The following is a 23,043-nucleotide window of genomic DNA, read 5'->3' as shown; positions in this document are numbered from 1 at the left end:
TCTACAAGAGCTACGGAACGTTTTGGGCCTTCCGACACCAAGCGTCTGTCGCTCAGGTGTGTAAGGCGGCGACCTGGTCGTCTGTCCATACGTTTACCAAGTTCTACAAGGTAGACGTCGGTGCATCTGCTGATGCCTGTTTTGGCCGTAAAGTTTTGCAGGCGATCGTGTAGTTGCAATTGCGATTTTATTTAATTTTTTTCCCCTGTTTTTTTGATAAAACGCAGTACTGTTTGTTAATGCACTGTTGCATTACTTTCGCAAAAAAGGTTGCGGTGTTGGGGATCTCTCCTATTGAGAATGCCCGGTTATGGCGGTGTGATTTTCTGTACACTGCTGTTTTTTTTGTGGGTTTAGTTTCACTAGTTCCCACTTGCTATGGTGGATGAAGTTTTTTAATGCTGTTTTTTCCCAGTCCTCGTTTGGCACTGCTTGGGGACGTCCCATTTAGTTACAGAGAGGAGCTGTGTCGGTCGGTGAATATAAGAGAAAATATAATTTTTGTCCTCATGTTAAAATCCTTTTCTCTGTAATTCACCGACCGACACAGCACCCACCCCTCCTTTTCTCTACGTTATACTGCTTGTTGACGTACTGAGTTCTGCCTGGGTGTAGGGAGGGTTGTTAGCACAGGGTCCGCCCCCGGGGGGGAACTAAAGTTCTGTGTATTGTTTTACAATTTTTGCCTAGTTCTGTTAATGGCAGACTAACTCGGCGTATCTTTATCTTTCACATTATGCAAAAAAATTGGGTTAACTTTACTGTTTTTTTTTTTTTTTAAAGCATGAAACTGTATTTTTTTCTGAAAAAAATACGTTCGATAAATTGCTGCGCAAATACCGTGTGAGATATAAAGTTGCAACAACCTCCATTGTATTCTCTAGGGTCTTTGCTACAAAAAAAACAACATATATAATGTTTGGGGGTTCTATATAATTATCTATCAAAAAAATTATGAATTTTACATGTAGGAGAGAAATGTCAGAATTGGTCTGGGCGTGAAGTGGTTATAAAAAATAATTAAAAATTGCCGGAACTCTGCTTTAACCACTTCCCACCCGGCCAATGCATATATACGGCCGGGTGGGAGCCGTCTACTCCTGATAGGACGTTCAGGAACGTCCTTCAGAAGTAGCGGGATCGCGCGTGCGTGCCCGCGCAGCTGCGCGATCCTGATGTGCTCGTGTCACCCGGACACGGCACATCTCAGATCGGCAGGAGGGCTCTGTGATTGGCCCTCCTGATCACATGACGGCCGTGTCCAATCACGGCCGTCATGTGATGTAAACAAACAGCCGGTTGCTAGGCAATCGGCTCCTCTCCTCACACGGAAGTCATCGCTGAGGAGAGCAGAACGCTGCAGCCGGCTGATGATCAGTGAGTATGAGCTGTTTTTTACAGCTTTTTACTCACTGATCATCAGTCTAGTGTCAACACACAACACAGCACACAGTACAAACACAGTCCCCACATATGTCCCCAAAACATACATGTCCCCAAATAATAAAAACACATGTCCCTAATAATAAAAACATGTCCCCCACATATGTCCCACTAAAATCACATGTCCCAATGATTATCTGCACACATATGTACGTGATCACCTGCACACATATGTACATGATCATTTGCGTACATATGTCCCTGATTACACAAACCAATTATACACTTAACTGATTTTTTTTACCAAAAACATGTAGCAGAATACATTTTGGCTTACATTTATGACAAAATTAGATTTTATTGGATTTCTTTTCAAATCGAAAAAAGAAAATATTGTTTTTTATCCAAATTTCCGCTTTTTTGCGCTTATATCGCAAAAAATTAAAAACGGAGTCATGAATAAATAACACAAAAATAAAGCTCTATTTGTGCGAACAAAATGATAAAAATTTCATTTGGGTACAGTGTAGCACGACCGCGCAATTGTCACTGAAAGCGCTAGAGCGATGAAAGCTGAAAATTGGGCTGGGAAGGAAGGGAAGTGCCCTGTATTATAGTGGTTAAACTTGTTTACCTTACACAATGGCAATTGGGACCTAGGATAAGCATCATTAGAGGTAACTGATTTGCACACAGCAAGTCATAAAAAAATAAAACATTTTCTGCAGTTCCACTTTAATCACATAATTTCCTCAGATTAATGCACCCATCAATTAAACAATTGAACTCCGGTCTTAAAAAAAAAAAATGTATATTAAAGGTTCATTTAAATAACACGTTATACTTGCCTCCTCTATGGAGTGGCTTTGCATAGAACATCCCTGATCCTCCTCTTCTGGGGTCCGTCAGCGGCACTGCTGGATCCTCTCCATATCGAGTCCCCCCACGGAGAGCTGCATTCCATGGAGACACACGTGCATACGCTCCGGAGTCCTGTTGCTGCGTCCATTGACACAGACAGCAGATCTTGGCCCTGTCTTCTGGCACGTGTCACTGGATTTGATTGATAGCAAGATTGTCAATCTATCCAATGAGGACCCGAGACTGCAGCTGGAGCTGCTGGACTCGGGCTCATTCTCGTCGCTGGAAAGATTGGGTTCAGGTAAGTAAAAAGGGGCTGGGGGGGGGCTGCAGAAGGTTTGGTGCATTAAGGTGAAAAACCTTGTGGGTTTACAACCCGTGTTCAGGCAATCGCTTCAAATACCATTGTTAAAGGCTTTTAACCACTTTCTGACCAGCCGCCGCCACTCTGTTTCACAGTGGATGCTATGAAAGATTCTATTATTCAAGCCTCACGGTTTATGCTAGGGCTGGTACATATGCGCAGAGTCCTATGGTTGAAATATTGGTCAGCCGAAGCGCCATGCAAAAAGCTCTTGGCCAGTTTCCCATTTCAAGGTGAACAGTTGTTTGGAGACTATCTGGATAAATATCGAAATAATTTCTTATGGGAAAAGGTTGTTTGTTTTTTTTGTTTTTTTTTTTACCAGTAATGAAGTTTCAACCGTTTCCCTTTTAAACATGCATCGGGCTCAAGAGGAAGACCTCAGGGGCAGTCCCAGAGCCAAAAGAGGATTTGGGACGGGATGCCCGCAAAACAAAATACTAAAGCCTCCTTATGAAGGGAGCGCCCCTGCTCGCTCGGGTGGGGGGAAGGCTTCTACATTTTTCAAAGGTCTGGCAGGAACATTGTCAAGACAGATGTGTGGCTTCCTCAAGTTCTCTAGGTTACAAACTAGAGTTCTGAGAATTGCCGTCTTCCCATTTTTTAATATCAAACGTTCCCAGAGATCCAGGGAAAAGGAAGTCTCGCTCTGGATCATCTCTTGTCTCAGAAGGTGATATCAGAAGTTCCCACAGAAGAGCAGGGATCAGGGTTCTGTTCAAACCTCTTCACTGTACCACTGGCACGGGGAGGTAAGACCCATTTTTAGATCTCGAGGATCTAAACCTGCACTAGAATATCTGTTCCTTTCGCATGGAGTCAATCTGCTTGTTTGTCTCCATTCTACAAGGAGGGCAATATTTGGCATTGATTGATATTAAAGACCCCTACAGTGGGGCAAAAAAGTATTTAGTCAGTCACCAATTGTGCAAGTTCTCCCACTTAAAAAGATGAGAGGCCTGTAATTGTCATCATAGGTATACCTCAACTATGAAAGACAAAATGTGGAAACAAATCCAGACAATCACATTGTCTGTCTGATTTTTGAAATACTTATTTTCCACCATACTTTGGAAATAAATGATTTGGTCACCTACAAACGAGCAAGATTTCTGGCTCTCACAGACCTGTATCTTCTGTAAGAGAATCCTCTGTCCTCCACTCATTAACTGTATTAATGACACTTGTTTGAACTTGTTATCAGTATAAAAGACAGCAATCCACAACCTCAAACAGTCACACGCCAAACTATACTATGGTGAAGACCAAAGAGCTGTGGAAGGACACCAGAACAAAATTGTAGACCTGCACTATGCTGGGAAGACTGAATCTGCAATAGGCAAGCAGCTTGGTGTGAAGAAATCTACTGTGGGAGCAATAATTAGAAAATGGAAGACTTACAAGACCACTGATAATCTCCCTCAAGCTGGGGCTCCAAGTAAGATGGTTGAAAAATTGGTCAAAGTGATCAGAAGAACGGTGAGCAAAAATCACAGAACCACAAGGAGGACCTAGTGAATGACCTGCAGAGATCTGGGACCAACGTAACAAAGGCTACCATCAATAACACACTATGCCGCCATGGACTGCGACGTAATGAAGGGTGTATAATTGTTATCATGGTGTATTTTAAATGATAGAGACAAAATATCATCCAAAAATCCAGAAAAAACACAATACAAATGTAATAAATTGAGTAAAATAAGTGCGTGATCCCTTATCAACCAACGATAATTCTGGCTCCCATAGACTGGCTTTGGTATGTAGTACACAGAAAGTGCTCCTAATGTCAAATCATTATTTGTATAAATGACAACTGTTCAGAAAATCTCTCTTCCGTTTAAACCTCATCATCTTGATCAAGACCAAAGAGCTGTCAAAAGATGTTGGGGACAAGATTATAGAACTGCACAAGGCTGGAATGGGCTACAAGACCATCAGCTAAAAGCTTGGAGAGAAGGAGACCTCTGTTGCATTGGTTATTCGCAAATGGAAGAAGTACAAAATGACTATCGATCGACCTCAAACTGGAGCTCCATGCATGATTTTGCCTCATAGGGTAAGGATGATCATGGGAAATTGAGAGATCGGCCCAGAACTACATAGCAGGCACTTGTGAATGATCTCAAGGCAGTAGGGACCACAGTCGCCAATCAAACCATCGGTAACCCAATACACCGCCATAGATGGAAATCCTGCAGTGCCCAAAAGGCCCCCCTCCTCAAGAAGGCACATGTACAAGCCCGTCTAAAGTTTGCCAATGAACATCTAAATGATTCAGAGAAGGATTGGGAGAATGTACTTTTCCTCTACTAGTTTCGCAATATGGTTAAAGCTTCTTCAGGAGGAGTGATCTATAAAATGGATATTGGAGTAAGGCACAAGTCAAATGCATTACATTAAAAAAAATAAAAAATATACAATTACGATTTAGCAAAGATAATATTCAGGTTGCTCACCAGGCTGGACAGTGGCTATATTTGAGACTGCAGACGAGGGGGATGTATGCGGGTATGATTTGGATAAAAGATATGGTATATAATAGTGAAACTTCAAATCAAACCCAAAAAACACTGCGCTATCAAAACCACAGAAGATCTCCTAACATAGGGCGTAAGGATTGGTTGAGGAGAGATCACGTGAGTGCAGTGGAGCCGGAACCAGGAAGAGATTGTATAAGGACACAGGCTGGCTGTGTGCAGGAGGAGAGGTGCTGGAGGATGTCACTGAGCTCGTACGATAGAAGAGAAGGTTGGATTGTATTACAATGAATGGGCTGCCCTGAACGTAACACCAAAATGTGCAAAATTGTGTATAGGTGTGAACGGAGTCTAATTTTGTCATGATCACCAATTTCACTGGGAATGAAAATGAAAGTAAATACAACATTTTGCTTCTTGTGCCACCAGAACAAGAAGAGGTCTTCTTGGGGAGTGTGACCTGTTTTTGTGATCGGTCGGTACTGATTTCGTGCAAAGCCTGGCTTTGGAAGTAATTTCTGTTGTTGAAGCTTAAGTTCCAAATGTGGGTGGCCCTGAATGCCTCACAGTCGTCTCAGATTAAAGAAGAATTTACCCTTGGAGCGTATGTTCCCTTGCGTCCAAGAGAGTCAGTAAGCCTGCACCTGCACAGGGTGGTGGTATCGGCACCAGGGTGTTTAATATCCTTACAGATTGGAAGACATCTAGATGGTTCTACTACATCAAATGGGACTGTGATCGTCTTTTTCTTTTCTTTTCACTAAGAGACGTTTTTTCTATATTTTCATATATATGTTCACATTGGAAGTGTTTAAAACCAAAACATGTAAATTGGTTTCACAACTGTCACTGTATATACTTGGTATAATATATCTATCACGTATGTGATATTTCACACAATATGTTTTTTCACTTTAGCGCAACACTTTCTCTTTACAGGTTATATAATAGTGACACAAGGAAAATGTATATAGCAATATAAACTATAAAATTCATCACTTTCCATTCAGTGCAGACCAGATAGAAACAAAAATTAATAAGGCGTAGAATGGGAAGGAAAGGGGGAAAAAAATAAAAGAAGGGGAGAGAGGGGGTGAAGGCATAGTGTTGGGAGGGAAAGAAAAAAAAAAAGGGGGGGGGAAGGGAGTTGGGGGGTCGAAAAATTGGTGAGGAAAGAGAAAAACGGGGTGGGGGCAGGGTTGGGACAAAGGAGAAAGGAGAAGACAAGTGAAAAGTGAAGGAAAACTACAGAGAGAGGAGAAGAAAGTGAATAATTGATAATTAGATATTTAATTTGAATTTGGAGAGCAAAAAAGCTCACCTACAAACCAACGGTGTCATATGTAGACCAATTTCAAAGCTCAAGGGGACATGAAGGCACCATACTTAAAATGGGCAATGGAAGGAAGGGGCTGGAAAAACTTGGCCAAATCATATACCCGGTATCACAGATATTCTGGAGGCCTGTGTATAAAGATGTATGTTTGATAATATCCTGGTCCAAACACCCTGGAGATTACTCCAGGTATAAGCCGGGCTTTAAGCAAAAGATCTGTGCAATAGTAATAATTAGAAAGGTATGTGTATGAAGCAACTGTATGACAAGGTAGCTGAGTGTAGCCAGAGAAAGACAGGGATGTCACTGCCGTCCATAATGGTGTCCGGTTTCCTACCTGTCCGAAGAGATGATTACATTCGTCCCCAAGAATTAAGAGCTGCCATTCTCATCCACGGGCTGATTGGCCCGTTAAATGCGCTCCCCAACCTGGAAGCACACAGCGCTCCCTGATAGGCAGCATCCGACGTTGCCGGGTCAGGAACCCCAAACCGGAAGCGTACAGCACGCCGCACTAGTCGGCGTCTGATGTCGCTGGGTCAGAATCCCCACACTGTACTTGCATGTCAGACCCAAGTGTGTGCCAACAGAGCCAGTGGGTGGGGAGCCTAGAGCTCGGACGGAGCAAGAAAGGTTGAGTTTGAAACGAGTGCATCCTAACCAGGGGATTCACATGTCTGCCGATGGAGCAAAGAGAACATTGGGGCCACACGGATCCCTGAGCCTGAGCAGCCGGGGGAGCAGAACTTTAAAAAAGTCAGAAAAATTGTTATTTACAAAGTAACAACAAATAATATACAAACATTAAATATGACATGATGGAAAAAAAATATGAATGAACAATTCATGATATATTTTATAACTGTCAATAGTTGGATAAACATACACAGGACGAGAAGGCAACTATTAGATCATGCCAAGGGCCAAACACACTTAATATTTCAATGGTTGAAGAAATAGAATAAGGGCAACTGGTAAAGATGAAACATTACTGGGGGGGGGGGGGTAGTGGGGGAAGGGGAAATGGGGGGGGGGGTGGAAAGGTATAATACAAGAAAGGTTTACAAGAGATCATTTCATTAAGTCCAGGGAAGGCTGTGACATTGAGACGTTTAATCCAGGTGGTCTCCTTTTTGTAGGATGCCTTTGTCCCAGTCACCTCCCCTGAAATGTTGTATAATAATTTTGAGAATGTAAAACTGAACCACTGTGGTGTCATAACGGTGATAAAGGCTGATATGTCTACACACAGTAGTCAGCTTGCCGTTACCGGAGTGATAGAGATGATCGCCAATACGTTGTCTTAGCTTGGCAATTGCACACCATAAGGTAGATAACTCCCTTGGTGGCACAGTTGGAAAAATTTTGTGGAGAGAAATTCTCTCCATTGGGTAATATAAACTTCTTACCTTCGAGAATCCACAGACAACGAGGGCACTCCCCACATTTCAAGGTACCATTTGGTCCAAGATTAGGTCTCTGTTTAGGTGAATCTGTTAGGCAGTCTCTAAAGCCACGTACACACGATCAAACAAGCCGGTGGAAAACTCAAGTCTGCCGGACAATCCGCCCGTGTGTGGGCTCCGGCGGACATTAATCTTTCCACCGGACTTGCATTTCGGCAGACAATACAGCCATGTGTGTGCTAGTCCGCCATACTTTTGAAATGAACGGACTTTTCCCGCCCAGAGAAAAGTCCGCTCAGTTTGAGCACGGCTCCAGGTAGCCAGGACCAGCGAAGGAAGTGTCGCTGGCCCCGTCACCTGGCATGGACTTAAAGGGGAATCCCTACGCCGAAAAAACGGTGTGGGGGTCCCCCCCAGGTCCATATCAGACCCTTATCCAAGCACGCTATCCGGCCGGCCAGGAAAGGGGGTGGGGACGAGCGAGCGCCCCCCCCTCCTGAGCCGTACCAGGCCACGTGCCCTCAACATGGGGGTGCCCCTCCCTACCCCAAAGCACCTTGTCCCCATGTTGATGAGGACAAGGGCCTCTTCCCGACAACCTTGGCCGTTGATAATCAAATCATTGTTTTCTCCACTGTACCTTCTGTGTGTATATACAGGAGGTTCCTTGTTTGCAGGGTGCCAGGGGCATAAAATAAGTGGATGCACACTGCAGTTTTCACACAGCAATATGCAAGCTGTTACAAAGCTGGTGTTGAATGTTTGAGCTTGAGTGGATGTGCAAACGGAAGTGTGTAGGAACTACTAACTTTCTGAACGATTCCTTTAAAGCAAATTTTTATTACTATTTACAGGCTAACTTTTTTATTGAAATTGCAGTTCTGCTTCATTGTAGCAGCTTGTAATGGACCTGAGCAGGAAGAATAGGCATAAAGGTGTAGTGAATCACATGTACACAGTCTGTACTCTGGTGGATGCTAAAGAAATAAAAAAAAATATAGTAATATTTTACCTCCCTTGGTGACCACCTCCTTGAGCTGTTATCGTTCCCCTATCTGGCAAAATTTAGGTTAATCCTTCTGCTAAACTAGCAAAGTGAGATTAATAAGGTGCAAAATGTGCATTTACAATTATGTGTATTTATTCTTATTCACACATACACACTTTTTTATTATCTGTTCTGTCCTGTGTAGTTTATAGTCTATACAGCCTGTGTGATAACAGTTTTATGTAATCAGGAAAAAAAAATACTCTTGTTCAAATCACATTATCGTTCATTTGGTTTCTACTCATGGGACCTTAGGAGTGACATTCAGGCAGAGAGAGTCAATAGGGGACTGCTCCTGACTGCTTACCATCCCCTTTGTTAGAAATTGCATGACCAATTCCATTGCATTAGCAAAGTAAGTGGGAACTGAAGGATTCATTATTTCTTCTTCAGGAAAGGAGTACTTTTTTGTTTTACATGGCTAATAGCCGATTTAGTGTTTTTACTGTTCGACTGTAAATCCAAGAAAATTACTTCTACCTGATTAATGTTGTACTTTTCTTTTCTTTAAGGCCTTTGGGATCAACTCAAATGAGAAGTTTGTCATTTCAACAACAAACAGAACGGAAGTAACTGTCACAGACTTTAGTAAGTGTATATTATTCAGAAATGTAGATTGTGCAGACATTAGTAAAGGGAAATTGCTTTCTGTTTTGGGTACACAATGATGTGTTTGATATTTGTAGGTTCTTTATCTTTTGTTATAGCTGAACCCTGGAAATGAGACAGAATCTACCTATGTAGTGAGGTCCCCACACTACAATGCTTCAAGTGTATGTGTGAAAAAAAAAAAAAAAATACAATAAATTTTTTTTTTTTACACACATACACTTACTATATATATATATATATATATATATATATATATGTGTGTGTGTGTGTGTATGTGTATATATATTATATATATATATATATATATATAATGTGTGTATATATTCACACACACACAATGCTATGAAAAAGTATTCCCCTCCCCTTCAGATTTTTTTTTTTTTATACTTTTGGCATATTTGTCACACTTTAATGACTCGAATCATCAAACACATTTTATTATTACACAAAGATAACCCAAGTAAATACAAAATGCAGTTTTTAAATTATAGTTTAATTTATCAAGGCAAAAAAGCTGTCCAAACCTGCCTGGCTTTATGTGAAAAATTAATTGCCCCCTAAACCTAAACAACTCCAATCAAGTGTTTGCGATAACTGGCAATGAGTCTTTCACATTGTCGTGAAGCAGTTTTGGACCACTCTTCTTTGCAGAATTATTTTAATTAAGCCACATTGGAGGGTTTTCCAGCATCAACGGCCTTATGTAAGGTCAGCGATACAGCATCTCAATTGGATTCAAGTCCAGGCTTTGACTAGGCCACTCCAAAATGTAAATTTTGCTTTGTTTTGTGGTGAATTTATGAAGAAATAATACATTTTGCTCCCAATAGAACACTTCCCCTGCCATCAGAATTAGGTGACTAATTTATATGACCCATTTAAAAGTGCAACAATGTCTCAGATTGACTCAGATTGAAGCCACAAAAACTTTTAATTCAAAGAAGCCTTGGGTAAATCAACCTATTGTATCAGAGAATGAATAGATATCCTAAAGTCAACCCCAATATGGGCTCAGATGGTCTCAAAGACAGTGACTAAGATACGAAGTAAAGGTTTATCCTAACAGGACAAATAAGACACCTCCATTTAGAAAAGTAAATAATGGAATTGTGTCCAAAATGTTCAAAGTTCGTTTGAGATGCTGTGAGGAAACATTGAAAACCTGTGTATATTTTGCATCATGAATACACGTATATTAGGAGGAATATGATATTTTACTATTCGTACAAATGAAAAATTGTGTTTTGATAACCCATCATGATTATAAAGACAAGCCGTGACCGCGTATATATGAAAATCCACATATTACATGTGTTGTCTCAAGACAATTAGGTTGAAATGGGACATACAGGAATCACGTCATTGTTCATATAAACCTCAATTTTTGTGTAATTCTAATTAATCACATCTATAAATCAATGATTGTATTACGCACCAATTACTAGGGATCCCTGAACCATATAGACATATATTCACATCCCCAAAATTATAGATAAATACTCATAATAAGAAAATATATATGAAAGTGTGATTATAAGAAGAAGTGTTTTATGAAACTAGTATTATGAAAAACATATAATCGTATTTATAACCATATAAGAAGTTAACCTATGTTCAGATAAACAAATATTAATCGGATACCTGAATTATACATGTATCCATATAGATAATAATTTTATGTGATCTTGATTGATATATATATAACCCGCGTCCTTCCTAGATAGACTAATTTGTAGATATATATATATAACCATTTTATGTAATAGGGATTATTCAAAATTATGTTAAGCATATTTTCTATTATGTCGGTTACTAGAATCCCTGAACACTAGATATATATATATTCACTAGAACATATATAAAAACGAATACACATTATAAAAATAGAATATCTTAACTTAAAGAGATAAATTCCAGACACATGTGAGACACCTGGTGGTTGAAGGTGCTATTACCTTAAAATCATTGGGCTCCTGGAAAAGGTTAATTATTAAGTCTTGCCTGCCAATGAGGAGTTAACACATACCTTTTGGGCAGAACTTATTATGATTTCATGATCTTTTTGTTTAAGAGGATATTTAAGAGACAAGAAAGATGCCATGGGGAGAGGCTCAGGTACCTACCCTGAGGGGGACACTGGGAGATGCACACATTCCCAGACAGACTGACACTCATGCACCATGCATGAATACATATTTTTACATTCTTGAAGATTCCTGATCCTTCGAACTCGGAGGTCGCAATAAGTAATTCCTCTTTAAGAGTATCCGTTTTAAAAGCCACGGCAGCTATCTTAAAAATCCTGGTAACCAGCAATCCAGACTAATGGCCATTTTGAAATGGGTAAATAAGCCATGTTGATTATATCTTGTATGTTCTTTCAAATATTGATGTATTGAATATTCTACTATTGATAATCGTTCTCCTGAATCAATAACTGCCTTTTTTAGATTTTTTTTTTCTCTAAAATTAAATTTTTCATTAAATATTTATTTTTGCATAGATGCCACTTTTATTGACAAACCAACGTCTAATTTATTTCACATTGTTAACCACCTACCTGCAGTATAGTAATGGTTGGATGTGTGAAATGTGAAATGTGAAGTGTGAAGTTATGTTTAATTGTCAATTATCATAAGGTTATTGATTCTACTAAGAAGTTATGGCAATATTACGTCCAAGGTACTACGCCCATTTTGAGGGTGTTTCCATTAAATTTCAAGATGTTCATGTAATGCAATATGTAGATTGATTTTGTATCTTAAACATATCTTTGTTAAAAATTACTTATAATAAATACTGTGCGGAAAACTGTCCTTAAAAAGCGCAACAGTTTGAACCATTTGGAGGTGGATTTGCTGTTGTGTTTCGGATCATTGTCCTGCTGCGTAACCCAAGTGCACTTGAGATTGAGGTCATGAACTGATGGTTGGGCATTCTCCTTTAGGATTTTCTGGTAGAGCTCAGAATTCATGGTTCCATCAATTATGGTAAGTCGTCTAGGTCCTGTAGCTGCAAAGCAACCGGAGACCATCACACTACCACCACCAAGTCTGTTGGTATGATGTTCTTATGAAATGCTGTATTAGTTTTATGCCAGATGTAACGGAACGCACACCTTCCAAAAAGTTAAATTTTTGTCTCATCAGTCCGCAGAATATTTGCCTAAGAGTTTTTGGGATAATCAGGATTTTATTTGGTAAATGTGAGATGAGCCTTTGTGTTCTTTTTTTGGTCAGCAGTGGCTTTGGCCATGGAACTCTCCCATGGATGCCATTTTTGCCCAGTCTTTCTTATTGTTGAATCATGAACACTGATCTTACCTGAGGCAAGTGAGGCCTGCAGTTCTTTAGAGGTTGTTCTGGGTTCTTTTTTTGACCTCTAGGATGAGTTATTGTCGTGCTCTTGGAGTAATTTTCCCAGCTGGCCACCTGGGAATGTTCACCACTGTTCCAAGTTATCTCCATTTGTGGACAGTGGTTCTCACTGGGGTTCACTGGAGTTCCAAAGCCTTAGAAATGGCTTTGAAACCCTTCCTAGACTGATAAATGTACATTACTTTGTTTCTAATCTGTTCTCGAATTTTGTGGATTTTGGCAAGTGTGGCTTTTTGTGATTTGTTAGCGTGCTTCACTTTGTCAGACAGCTTCTATTTATGTGATTTCTTGATTCAACTGGTCTGGCAGTAATCAGGCTTGGGTGTGGCATGTGAACTTTAACTCCGCTTTCCAAAAAATTGTGGTTAATCATAGTTCATTCATGATTCAGCATGGGAGGGGGCAATTGCTTTTCCACATAGGGCCAGACGGGTTTGAACAGCTTTTTCCCCTTTATTGAAAACTACATCTTGGATTTACTCAGGTTATCTTTGTGTAGTAGTAAAATTTGTTTGATCTGAATCATTTAAGTGTGAGAAATAGACAAAAAAATTGTATGTATATGTATGTATATATATATATATATATATATATATATATATGTGTATGTATGTATATATATATATATATATATATATGTATATAATCTCAAAAGTATTGGGACACCTATCTTGCGGGCAACTGATACAAAATGCCAGTAAGTGATTTATGTAGACTAAGCTGGCAGCACTTAACACACTTCCAATATTAATGTGAAAAAAACATGTAATTAGTAAATTATGCTGCGCCATGTGATATTAAACCAAGTGAAGTTATTATGCCTTATTGTGACGTCAATATAATGACCATTTTGTAAATATTCTTTCCTCATCATATAGCTACATACCGCAGTAATCTTAAGTGTTTAATATATAGAATATATGTACTCAAATAGGTAAATAAAGTGCTATATAAATATTTGTGCTTCAAACTATTAATATGTTTCTCTATACCAGGGCTCGACAAAACCCGGGCGCCAGGTCGCATTGGCGACTAGAAATAGCGACCTCGCGCCTGGGGCAGCACAGCTGGGGGTATCCTGTGTCTGTGGACCCCCCCAGCGTGATCGCGTCGGGCCGTTCCGCCGGCGGCCGAAAATTTAGGCCGCGGCTTTGAGGCCTTCTGCGGTCCTATGATTCCTTATGGAATCTGGCGCCCTCTTGTGGTCGCCGTTGGTATGACAAACCAGCAATACCTCTGCCTGTTTTATATTACCTGCCTCTTCTTCCCTTTATTTAGAACCCCCTAAACATTATATATATTTTTTTATTCTAACACCCTAGAGAATAAAATGGTGGTTGTTGCAATACTGTCTGTCACACCGTATTTGTGCAGTGGACTTACAAGCGCACTTTTGTTGGGAAAAATAATTTAGTTAATAAAAAATAAGACAACAGTAAAGTTAGCCCAATTATTTTTTATATTGTGAAAGATAATGTTACGCCGAGTAAATTGATACCCAACATGTCAAGGGACCCCTGCTTTCAAGGACCCTGCTGACAGGAGGGCCAAAGCAGTTGCCTGGTCCATGTTTTAGGGTGGTGGCTTCAGCATTGCGGCCAGTGTTAGCCACGGCCTTGGTGTCCCAGACGCTTATTGAGTGGGCTAAATTGTTGCACCGCGAGTTGGAGAAGCAACAGGCTTCCCTGGTCTGTGTGGAGCTGGCGGACCAGTTGGTGCAGGGCCTTAAGTATGTCTGTGATGAGGCCTTAGATACGGCCCCCTTGCTCTCTAGCGCCTCAGTATCAGCTGTGGTGCTACGTCACCTGATTTGTCTAAAATGCTGGTCTGCGGACCAGGTATCTAAGAAAGTACTGGCAGATTTGCCCTTCCTGGGAGCGAGGCTGTTTGGAGCCTCACTGGTTGACATTATTAAGAATTTTACTGGGGGGTAAGAGTACATTGCTCCCACAGTCCAGGAAAGCTAAGGAGCCACACCATAGGCAAGGGCCCTCCTTTTCTGCTCAGAGGCGGGTTTTTCGTCTGCCCCGGGTCGGCTGGTAAGCGTTCCCAGTCCGACAAGGTGCCCGTTGAGGGACAAAAGCGTCTCTGGTTTCGCAAGCCAAAGACCTTTTTATCCAATGATCAATTGGTAATGTGCACTAAATACTTTGTGTTGTGGCAACGTTACATTGACAACGTGTTCCTCATATGGAACAGCTCAGAGGAAATGCTCAAACAATGTTTGGAGGAAATGAACCAGAATGCTTTTAATCTTTTCTTCAAGATGTCCTATGACTACTCTAAAATTGACTTCCTGGACTTTTTTTATTATGAAAGATGTCTTGGGCAGACTAACAACTTGGCTTTTTAGGAAGGAGACTGCCGGCAATACGCTTCTGCATGCTGGAAGCTTTCATCCCGAGCCTTTGAAAAAATCTATACCGTACAGTCAACTTCTCTGAATTAAACTCTGAATTGTACAACTGATGAAGCCTTTCAACTAGAGGTGGACAAGCTGAGTAAGAGATTGCTGACTAGAGGGTATATGAAATCTTGCCTTAAGCTTTTAATCGTGTAAAAAATCAAGACAGACATGAGTTGCTGTTTAAGAAGAAAAAAAATAAAAGTACTGTGGATACCACAAGAATAATATTATGTTATTCGAATGAACATGAGAGTGAGAAAAATCCTCACCGAACATTCGTCAGTACTCACAGGTGTCCCAATCCTTTCCGGAATTACCTTTCGAAAAGCAGGTTCAATTGGGGGCCTACTTACCCAAAGTGAATATAAGGGAAGTCAACAACTTGACCATTGCAAAACCTGGGGAATTTACCCATGTGGGTCGTGTTCATTTTGTGAAGTGATAAGGCAACGTACATCCTTCGAGCTACCCAATGGAGAGAGATTCCAATTAAAGCACTTTGCCAACTGTAAAACCAAAGGAGTTGTTTATCTTCTCCAATGTGAGTGCGGATCCTTCTACATTGGGAAGACTAAACAGGAATTGGGTCAATGTGTGAGCAAGCATCTATTCAGTATTAGGATTTGCAACTTATATCTACCGCTTGGGAGACATGTGGCTAAAAGACATGGTTATATGATGCCTTCTGTCAATTTCACTGTTGTAGATTGGGTACACTTACCAATGAGAGGAGGAGATTGGAGCAAAATATTGTTACAGAGCGAAATGTGCTGGATTAAATATTTAGATGTTATTACCCCTCCTGGTCTCAATGAGACAAAGTTTTAGGCCATTTTTGGGTGGCTTTAATGCTGGCAAAACTGACTGAGACTATTGATCATATAGATTTAGCTTATCAAACCTATTTGGGCTTGGTGTGTATATACCGTATTTGCCGGCGTATAAGGCGACTGGGCGTATAAGACGACCCCCTATTTTTCAAGTGAAAACATTGGTTTTGGGCAATACTCACGGTATAAGACTACCCCCCTTCTGAGGCAACACCATTTAAAAAAAACATTAGAACCATTAAAAAACACAAAGCAAGAATGCCAACTACTCATCCGCCATGCTGTGATATGTCATAATGTAAATCAAACAATAATAACACAAACAGAGATCTATTGAATGCCACAACTCTGGAAAGTAGAATTTTTCACTAACCAAACCTATACCACTTTTGGGTTACATTCTATGGGAATTGTCCACCAAAATGAATTAAATTACCCCCCCTTCATATGTCCCAGATTTACCTGTCCCTCTTGGGTGCCTGGGACCTCAAAGGCAAACAGCAGGATGTATAGTAGTAGGAGATCAGTGAATGGATTTACCCAGGGAAGTATGGTGAGCGGTGTATTACCGTATATACTCGAGTATAAGCCGAGATTTTCAGCCTCTTTTTTGAGGCTGAAAGTGCCCCCCTCGGCTTATACTCGAGTCATCGCCGTCTGACTGCTCGATCAGCGTATCGAGCAGACAGACGGCGGACATACTACAATTCGAAAGCCGCGCCTCCGCCTCCGCCTCCGCCTGTGATAGGCGGAACACTGAATTTTCCAGCAGCCTGTGTTCCGCCTATCACGGACATCGTCTCATCCTCGTCCGTAGTACGAGGATGAGACGATGTCCGTGATAGGCGGAACACAGGCTGCTGGGAAATTCAGTGTTCCGCCTATCACAGGCGGAGGCGGAGGCGGAGGCGCGGCTTTCGAATTTTAGAATGGCCGCCGAGGCGCCGACGAAGAGCGGCGATCCTGGCAAGGCACGGGACGGAGGCAAGGCAAGGCACGGCACGGGACGGGACGGAGGCAAGGCACGACACGGGACGGAGGCAAGGAGGCAAGGCACGGCACGGGACGGAGGCAAGGAGGCAAGGCACGGCACGGGAAGGAGGCAAGGCACGGGACGGAGGCTCGGGACACAGGCTCGGGACACAGGTAGGCTGGACACACACACACACACACACACACACACACACACACACACACACACGGACACACACACACAGGGATGGATGGATGGAGACACACACACACAGGGATGGATGGATGGATGGAGACACACACACACAGGGATGGATGGATGGATGGAGACACACACACACAGGGATGGATGGATGGATGGAGACACACACACACAGGGATGGATGGAGACACACACACACAGGGATGGATGGATGGACACACACACACACAGGGATGGATGGATGGATGGACACACACACACACAGGGATGGATGGATGGATGGACACACACACACACAGGGATGGACGGACACACAGGGACGGACACACACACAGGGATGGACAGGCATGTCTCACCCTCGGCTTATACACGAGTCAATAAGTTTGCCAGTTTTTTTGGGGGTAAATTGGGGGCCTCGGCTTATATTCGGGTCGGCCTATACTCGAGTATATACGGTATTTTAATGAATACAACGCCTGTTTGGATTGGCAGAGGCTGTAGCATTATCAGCCCTTGCCTATCTCTCTCTCTCTCTCTCTCTCTCAAAGCCAATCCGAGCAGACTACTCTATGTAGCCTGCTCGGATTGGCAGAGGTTGTTATTCCAATCCAAGCAGGCTCTGTATTCATTAATAGAATACATCGCTCGCCGGAGTCTCAACGGCGTATACTGTTTGTAGCTGAAGCCACATACAGTATTAGCAGACATTTGGGGGCTGACATCCATCGGGCAGCATTGTATACCCGGCGTATAAGACGACCCCCGATTTTTGGGCATTTTTTTTAAGTGTAAAAGGTAGTCTTATACGCCAGAAAATACAGTATATATTTTTTTAAATATCTCTTGTCTGCTAGTATTCTTTCATGGTTTAATTCTTGTCAAAAATAAAGTGTAAGCGCCCAACTTATATATATGTGACTCTTAAAGTAATACAAACGTGTATGTGCACCTATATGACAAAATATATGTGAAGTGCCCCCAAAAAGAATAGTGGGGATATTACTGTATTGAAACAATAAATAAGAAAAAATGGTGACCTGTAAATATGTGCATATACCTAATTAAAGACTGTATGAATAATTATCCCAGTGAAAAGGAAAAACAAAAACCAGTCAATATAAACACATACAGATATAACTAGTAACAATGTCCATGATAAAACATGAAAAATATAAAGTCCATATAAAAAGTGCAAAATAACAATCTCCACGTGTTTTGATAACAAACAAGATTCTGTGGTGTTGTGGCCAAAAAAGATGATTTTTCACCCTGTGACGATCCCACCACCTTATAGGGTACAGGCTTACCGGATCTGTATGACCCTAGCAGACATACGCCTCAGGGGTCAATCAGAGCTTGCAATCTCAGCTATAGTAGTCCCAAAATTGGATGTTCCAATCGTGCCACATACGATTCACACAAACGACTGGATGTAACCACTGTTTTTCATATGCATATACAACTCCGACAGCGACTCAGGCATGGAAGATGAAGAAACAAAGCCAACATGGCGTAATAACGTTTTTTTAAAAAAAAGCTTTAATTAAAAAATTGCTCAAACTCACATTTCCAGAATGAACAGTAAAGCATATCAGAGGAGAAATGGCAGTAGCGGAGTCCTCCCGACGCGTTTCGACCTACAGGTCATCATCTGGGGTGGGCTCCCACTACTGACATAACGCCTTATATAGGTACTTACACAATGAAGTAACGCCATTCCCCCATGTGTCACAATCATGCCCACTTCCGGTGTATCCAAGATGGCGGACAGGCGTGCGTTCCACGCCTCCGTTTTTTGTATGCGTTCCACCCATATGTCAAATGTACTTGGACATAAAAGGCATGATAGGGGATAATAACGGCCCCACTTCTGGTTAACTTAAGATGGCGGCCTGGCGTGCGTTCCACGCCTCAATAACAATGCGTTCCACCCATTCATGTTAATGTAGAGAGAAAAGGGCAAAGGCCTACTTGATGTAATAATACAATTAATGTCAAAGGGGCCATCCCCCTACATGAGTCCCCGTTCAATAGACCCAGATGCGTATGGAAGCACGCCCGTCTCTTGATTGGGTCACAACCCGAGACCGGAAGTGCGCATCTGCGATCACGCCGGAACCGGAAGTGAATAAACGCCACTTCCGGTACGGAACAAAAGCAAGAACGAGGCGTGGATGTAGCATAAAAAATTTGTCTCCTCTCCAGTACCGCCAGAAAGGGCACCACAATGACACCTGGTGGCCACAAATGAAATAATCTTGATAATAAAAAACAATACATAAAATATATCATATTATCGATAATATATATCCATTATTACCATATGATATAGATAAACTATCTTATTACATAAAATAAAATAAAATAAAGTTGGTATCGAAATGATCATTAAGAACATCTACTATTAAAATAGACCTACGAATATATTTGTATGGGGCCAGACTACATACTGCAAATACTGCAAAAACTTTTATGAATCATCTATGAAAGCATTAATGTCCCACTCCACATTCATACCGAATGGGGAGTGGGACTGAAGCTCATAGATCCAATAAGTCTCCAACCTGGAGACCCCTCGTGTGAGGGGCCCCCCTCTCCAGGGTGGAGTATATCTATCTATCGCAACGAATTGTGTGCCCCGTAAATCGTTGTTGTGACATTCCCTATAATGTCTTGGCACCGTGTGTTTAGACAGTTTACTTTTAATCAAGGAAATATGTTCGCCCACCCTCGTGGAAAACGGCCTGGTGGTGCGGCCAACATACTGCTTCCCACAAGGGCAGGTTATTAGATAGACCACGTATTTAGTTTTACAGGTACAGAAAGATTTGATTGAATATCTTCTCCCTGTCACTGTGGATGTGAATTCCAAAATTTTTCGTTGTGTCAATGTATTATGCTGACATACGCTGCATTTTTTGCACGGGAAATAACCTACCAGATTGTGAAAAAAAGTAGGCCGAGTTGGGGGATTAATGATGTTAGGGGCTATTTTGCTTTGCAGAGTTGGAGCACCTCTGAACAAAACGTTCGCCTTTTCGGGGAGATTTGGACCTAACACAGGATCTCTTTTTAGAACCCCCCAATATTTACTAAAGATCTTTACTTGTCTATATTGCATATTAAAGGTGGTTATTAAAGACCACTTGAATTTGTCATTATCATTCTGGGGGGTTTTAGCCTGCAAAAGAGTACCCCTGTTTATATGTAAGACCTCTTGTAGTTGTTTTTCCAGAGTGGGCGCATGGTATCCCTTATCCAAGAACTGTTGCTTTAAGTAATTCGCCTGATCTAAAAAGATACGGTCATCAGTACAATTACGACGTAATCTAATGAATTGACTACGGGGGACAGAGGTAAGCCAGCTTTTATGGTGGCAGCTATCGATGGCAATATAGCTGTTGCGATCGGTGGACTTGAAGTGGGTTTTAAAACTAAAACCCCCTGATGCAATTCCAATTTCCAAATCCAGAAATTGTATTTTATCAGTACTAGTCTGATAGGTTAATGAAATCCCTCTATCATTGATATTCAGACCTCTAAAAAATTCACAAAGCGCGTCAAGGGTGCCTCCCCATAGGAGGAGGATGTCGTCTATGTATCGGACCCACAAAATCAATGATGGGCTCCGCTGGGCATAGACGACATCCTCCTCCCATTTGGCCATGAAAAGATTGGCCAGACTGGGTGCAAATTTAGCCCCCATGGCCACACCCCTTTGTTGTGAGTAATACTGACCGTCAAACCAAAAGTAACTATGGCTAGTAGCAAATTCCAATAGTTCGATGATATAATCGCGTTGGCAAGAGACTAACGTTTGTTCTCTGTCCAAAAAACAACGTACCGCTTCGATTCCCTTCTCCTGTGGTATACAGGTGTATAGGGATGCGACATCTGCGGTGGCTATGATACATTGTCCTTGGAACTGTATACCTTCCAATTTTTTGATGGTGTCACCTGTATCCTGTATATATGAAAGCATTTTTCTAACGAGTGGTTGGAGATAAAAATCTATATACCTGCCTATGCGTGCTGTGACGGAATTAATACCACTCACAATTGGTCTACCGGGGGGGGGGCCGTCAGACTCTTGTGGATTTTGGGCAGGTAGTAGATGGTAGGTATTCTAGGGGATACCGGAACCAAAAAAGCTCTTTCTTTTTTGTTCAAAATTTTTTGTTCGAAACCCGTATCAATGAGGGTTTTAAGTTGTTTTTTGTAAATGTTAGTGGGGTTGTTAGGTAATTTGCAATACGTGTCTGGCTCACCCAAAATATTCGCCATTTCTTCCTCATACTGTGTCTTATCAAGGATAACTATACCCCCTCCCTTGTCCGCAGGGCGTATAATAACTTGTTTCTGGTCACAAAGAGACCTCAATGCGGCTTTCGGCAAGGAAGTAGGGTAGTGCTTTTTAACTGGTAATTTGGCTAAATCGCTGAGTACTAAATCCCTAAAGATTTTTACTGCAGGGGCAGTGGGTACTGGAGGAGAAAAAAGGGAGGGGTTAGATAACCCCGAATGGACAGTACCTGACGTACTGGCATGATAATCTGTACGGTACGGATTAGATGTAAGATATCTCTGAATATTCATCTTCCGTGTGAATTTGTGTATATCTATAAATGTGGAAAATTTATTGAGTTTGTTAGGGGGTGCAAACTTTAGACCCTTGTCTAAAATTGACATCTCTTCAGACGTAAAAGATTTAGTGCTCAGGTTGAAGACACCCTGGCCTATCAGAGCCTTCTTCGTTTTCCGTCTTTGTGATCTCCTTCCCCCTCTACAACCTCTCTTCGTTCTTGGCCCCGTTTTTTGGTATACGGGTCTTCGTGAAAACCCTGTTGTTCGTAATTGGTATTGGAAGGGTTGTATAGATAGGGGGAAGGAGAGTGCCTGGTATATGTATTGTCGGAGTTTCTCATATCGCGTAAAGGTGCAAACCTATTCTGTGAAGAAGGTATGTCCTCATAGTGTTGGACCCCCCGATTATAGTAATTAGGGGAGTTTATCTCTCGGGGGGGGGGGGGGGTAGTTTTGGTGGTTGGAAGAATATGATGTTCGTGGGGAGGAATAGTACGGAGAATTATTATAATCTCCAGGACCAGAGGTGTTCCTATGGCGGGAATGACCCCTTTGGTGCCCGCGTCCTCCTCTTTTACCTCTTGGGCCACCCCTACCCCTTTTTTGGTTATTCGACATATATGGACTATAATGTTGAATATTTTGTGTTCCCTTATCAGACCACTTCTGTACAACCTCACTGTATGATCTAGGAAACAAAGTGTCCTGAGAAGAGGAAGTTCCCGGATTCGGGCTACTTTCTATGTTCACAGAAGGAATGGTTTGATAAAATGCGACCGTGCGTAGGCTCCATCGGAATTTAGCTGTCCGAATTCCCGCTAGCCAAAAATTAGCATGTCATATGACGGCCTCCCGCCACAATAGGTGCGCCGCCTTGCCGTCAAAAAGCCCAGGAGGTGTCATCTCCACACCTGTCTCCTAGGTTTGGGGGTATTTACCTGTGACTTAAAAGGAATCCACTACTTATATGGGACTAGGATTGCTAGCAGTGTGGAGGACTCAACGTTTTATACTTCGTTTTCTGTAAGTATTTTTGGGATATAGTATTTTACATTGCCATATACATCCGTGCAGATATATATATTTTTTTGCACGGTTCTTTTTTATGTATATAACGGATATTTAATTGAGGTGATTGAAATTCATTTTTTTGATTGTTGTTATAGGTCTCTTACACCCTT

General features: G+C 41.6%; 1 protein-coding gene across 3 annotated transcripts in view; it reads left to right on the top strand.

Annotated features, from left to right (window-relative positions):
- SMCHD1 (structural maintenance of chromosomes flexible hinge domain containing 1) overlaps positions 1 to 23,043 on the top strand; it is a 621,656-nt gene that overhangs the window by 59,797 nt on the left and 538,816 nt on the right. For all 3 annotated transcript variants that reach the window (XM_077492529.1, XM_077492527.1, XM_077492528.1), the window contains exon 2: positions 9,391 to 9,466. In XM_077492529.1, coding sequence (XP_077348655.1) covers positions 9,391 to 9,466 — 76 coding nt within the window. The remainder of the gene's footprint in view (positions 1 to 9,390; positions 9,467 to 23,043) is intronic.

Source organism: Lithobates pipiens, unplaced genomic scaffold (assembly GCF_037356315.1).
Source record: "Lithobates pipiens isolate NorthernLeopardFrog02 unplaced genomic scaffold, aLitPip1_a1.2 Scaffold_19, whole genome shotgun sequence".
In the NCBI taxonomy this organism is placed as follows: Eukaryota; Metazoa; Chordata; class Amphibia; order Anura; family Ranidae; genus Lithobates; species Lithobates pipiens.
This window is presented reverse-complemented; position numbering and strand designations above follow the sequence as displayed.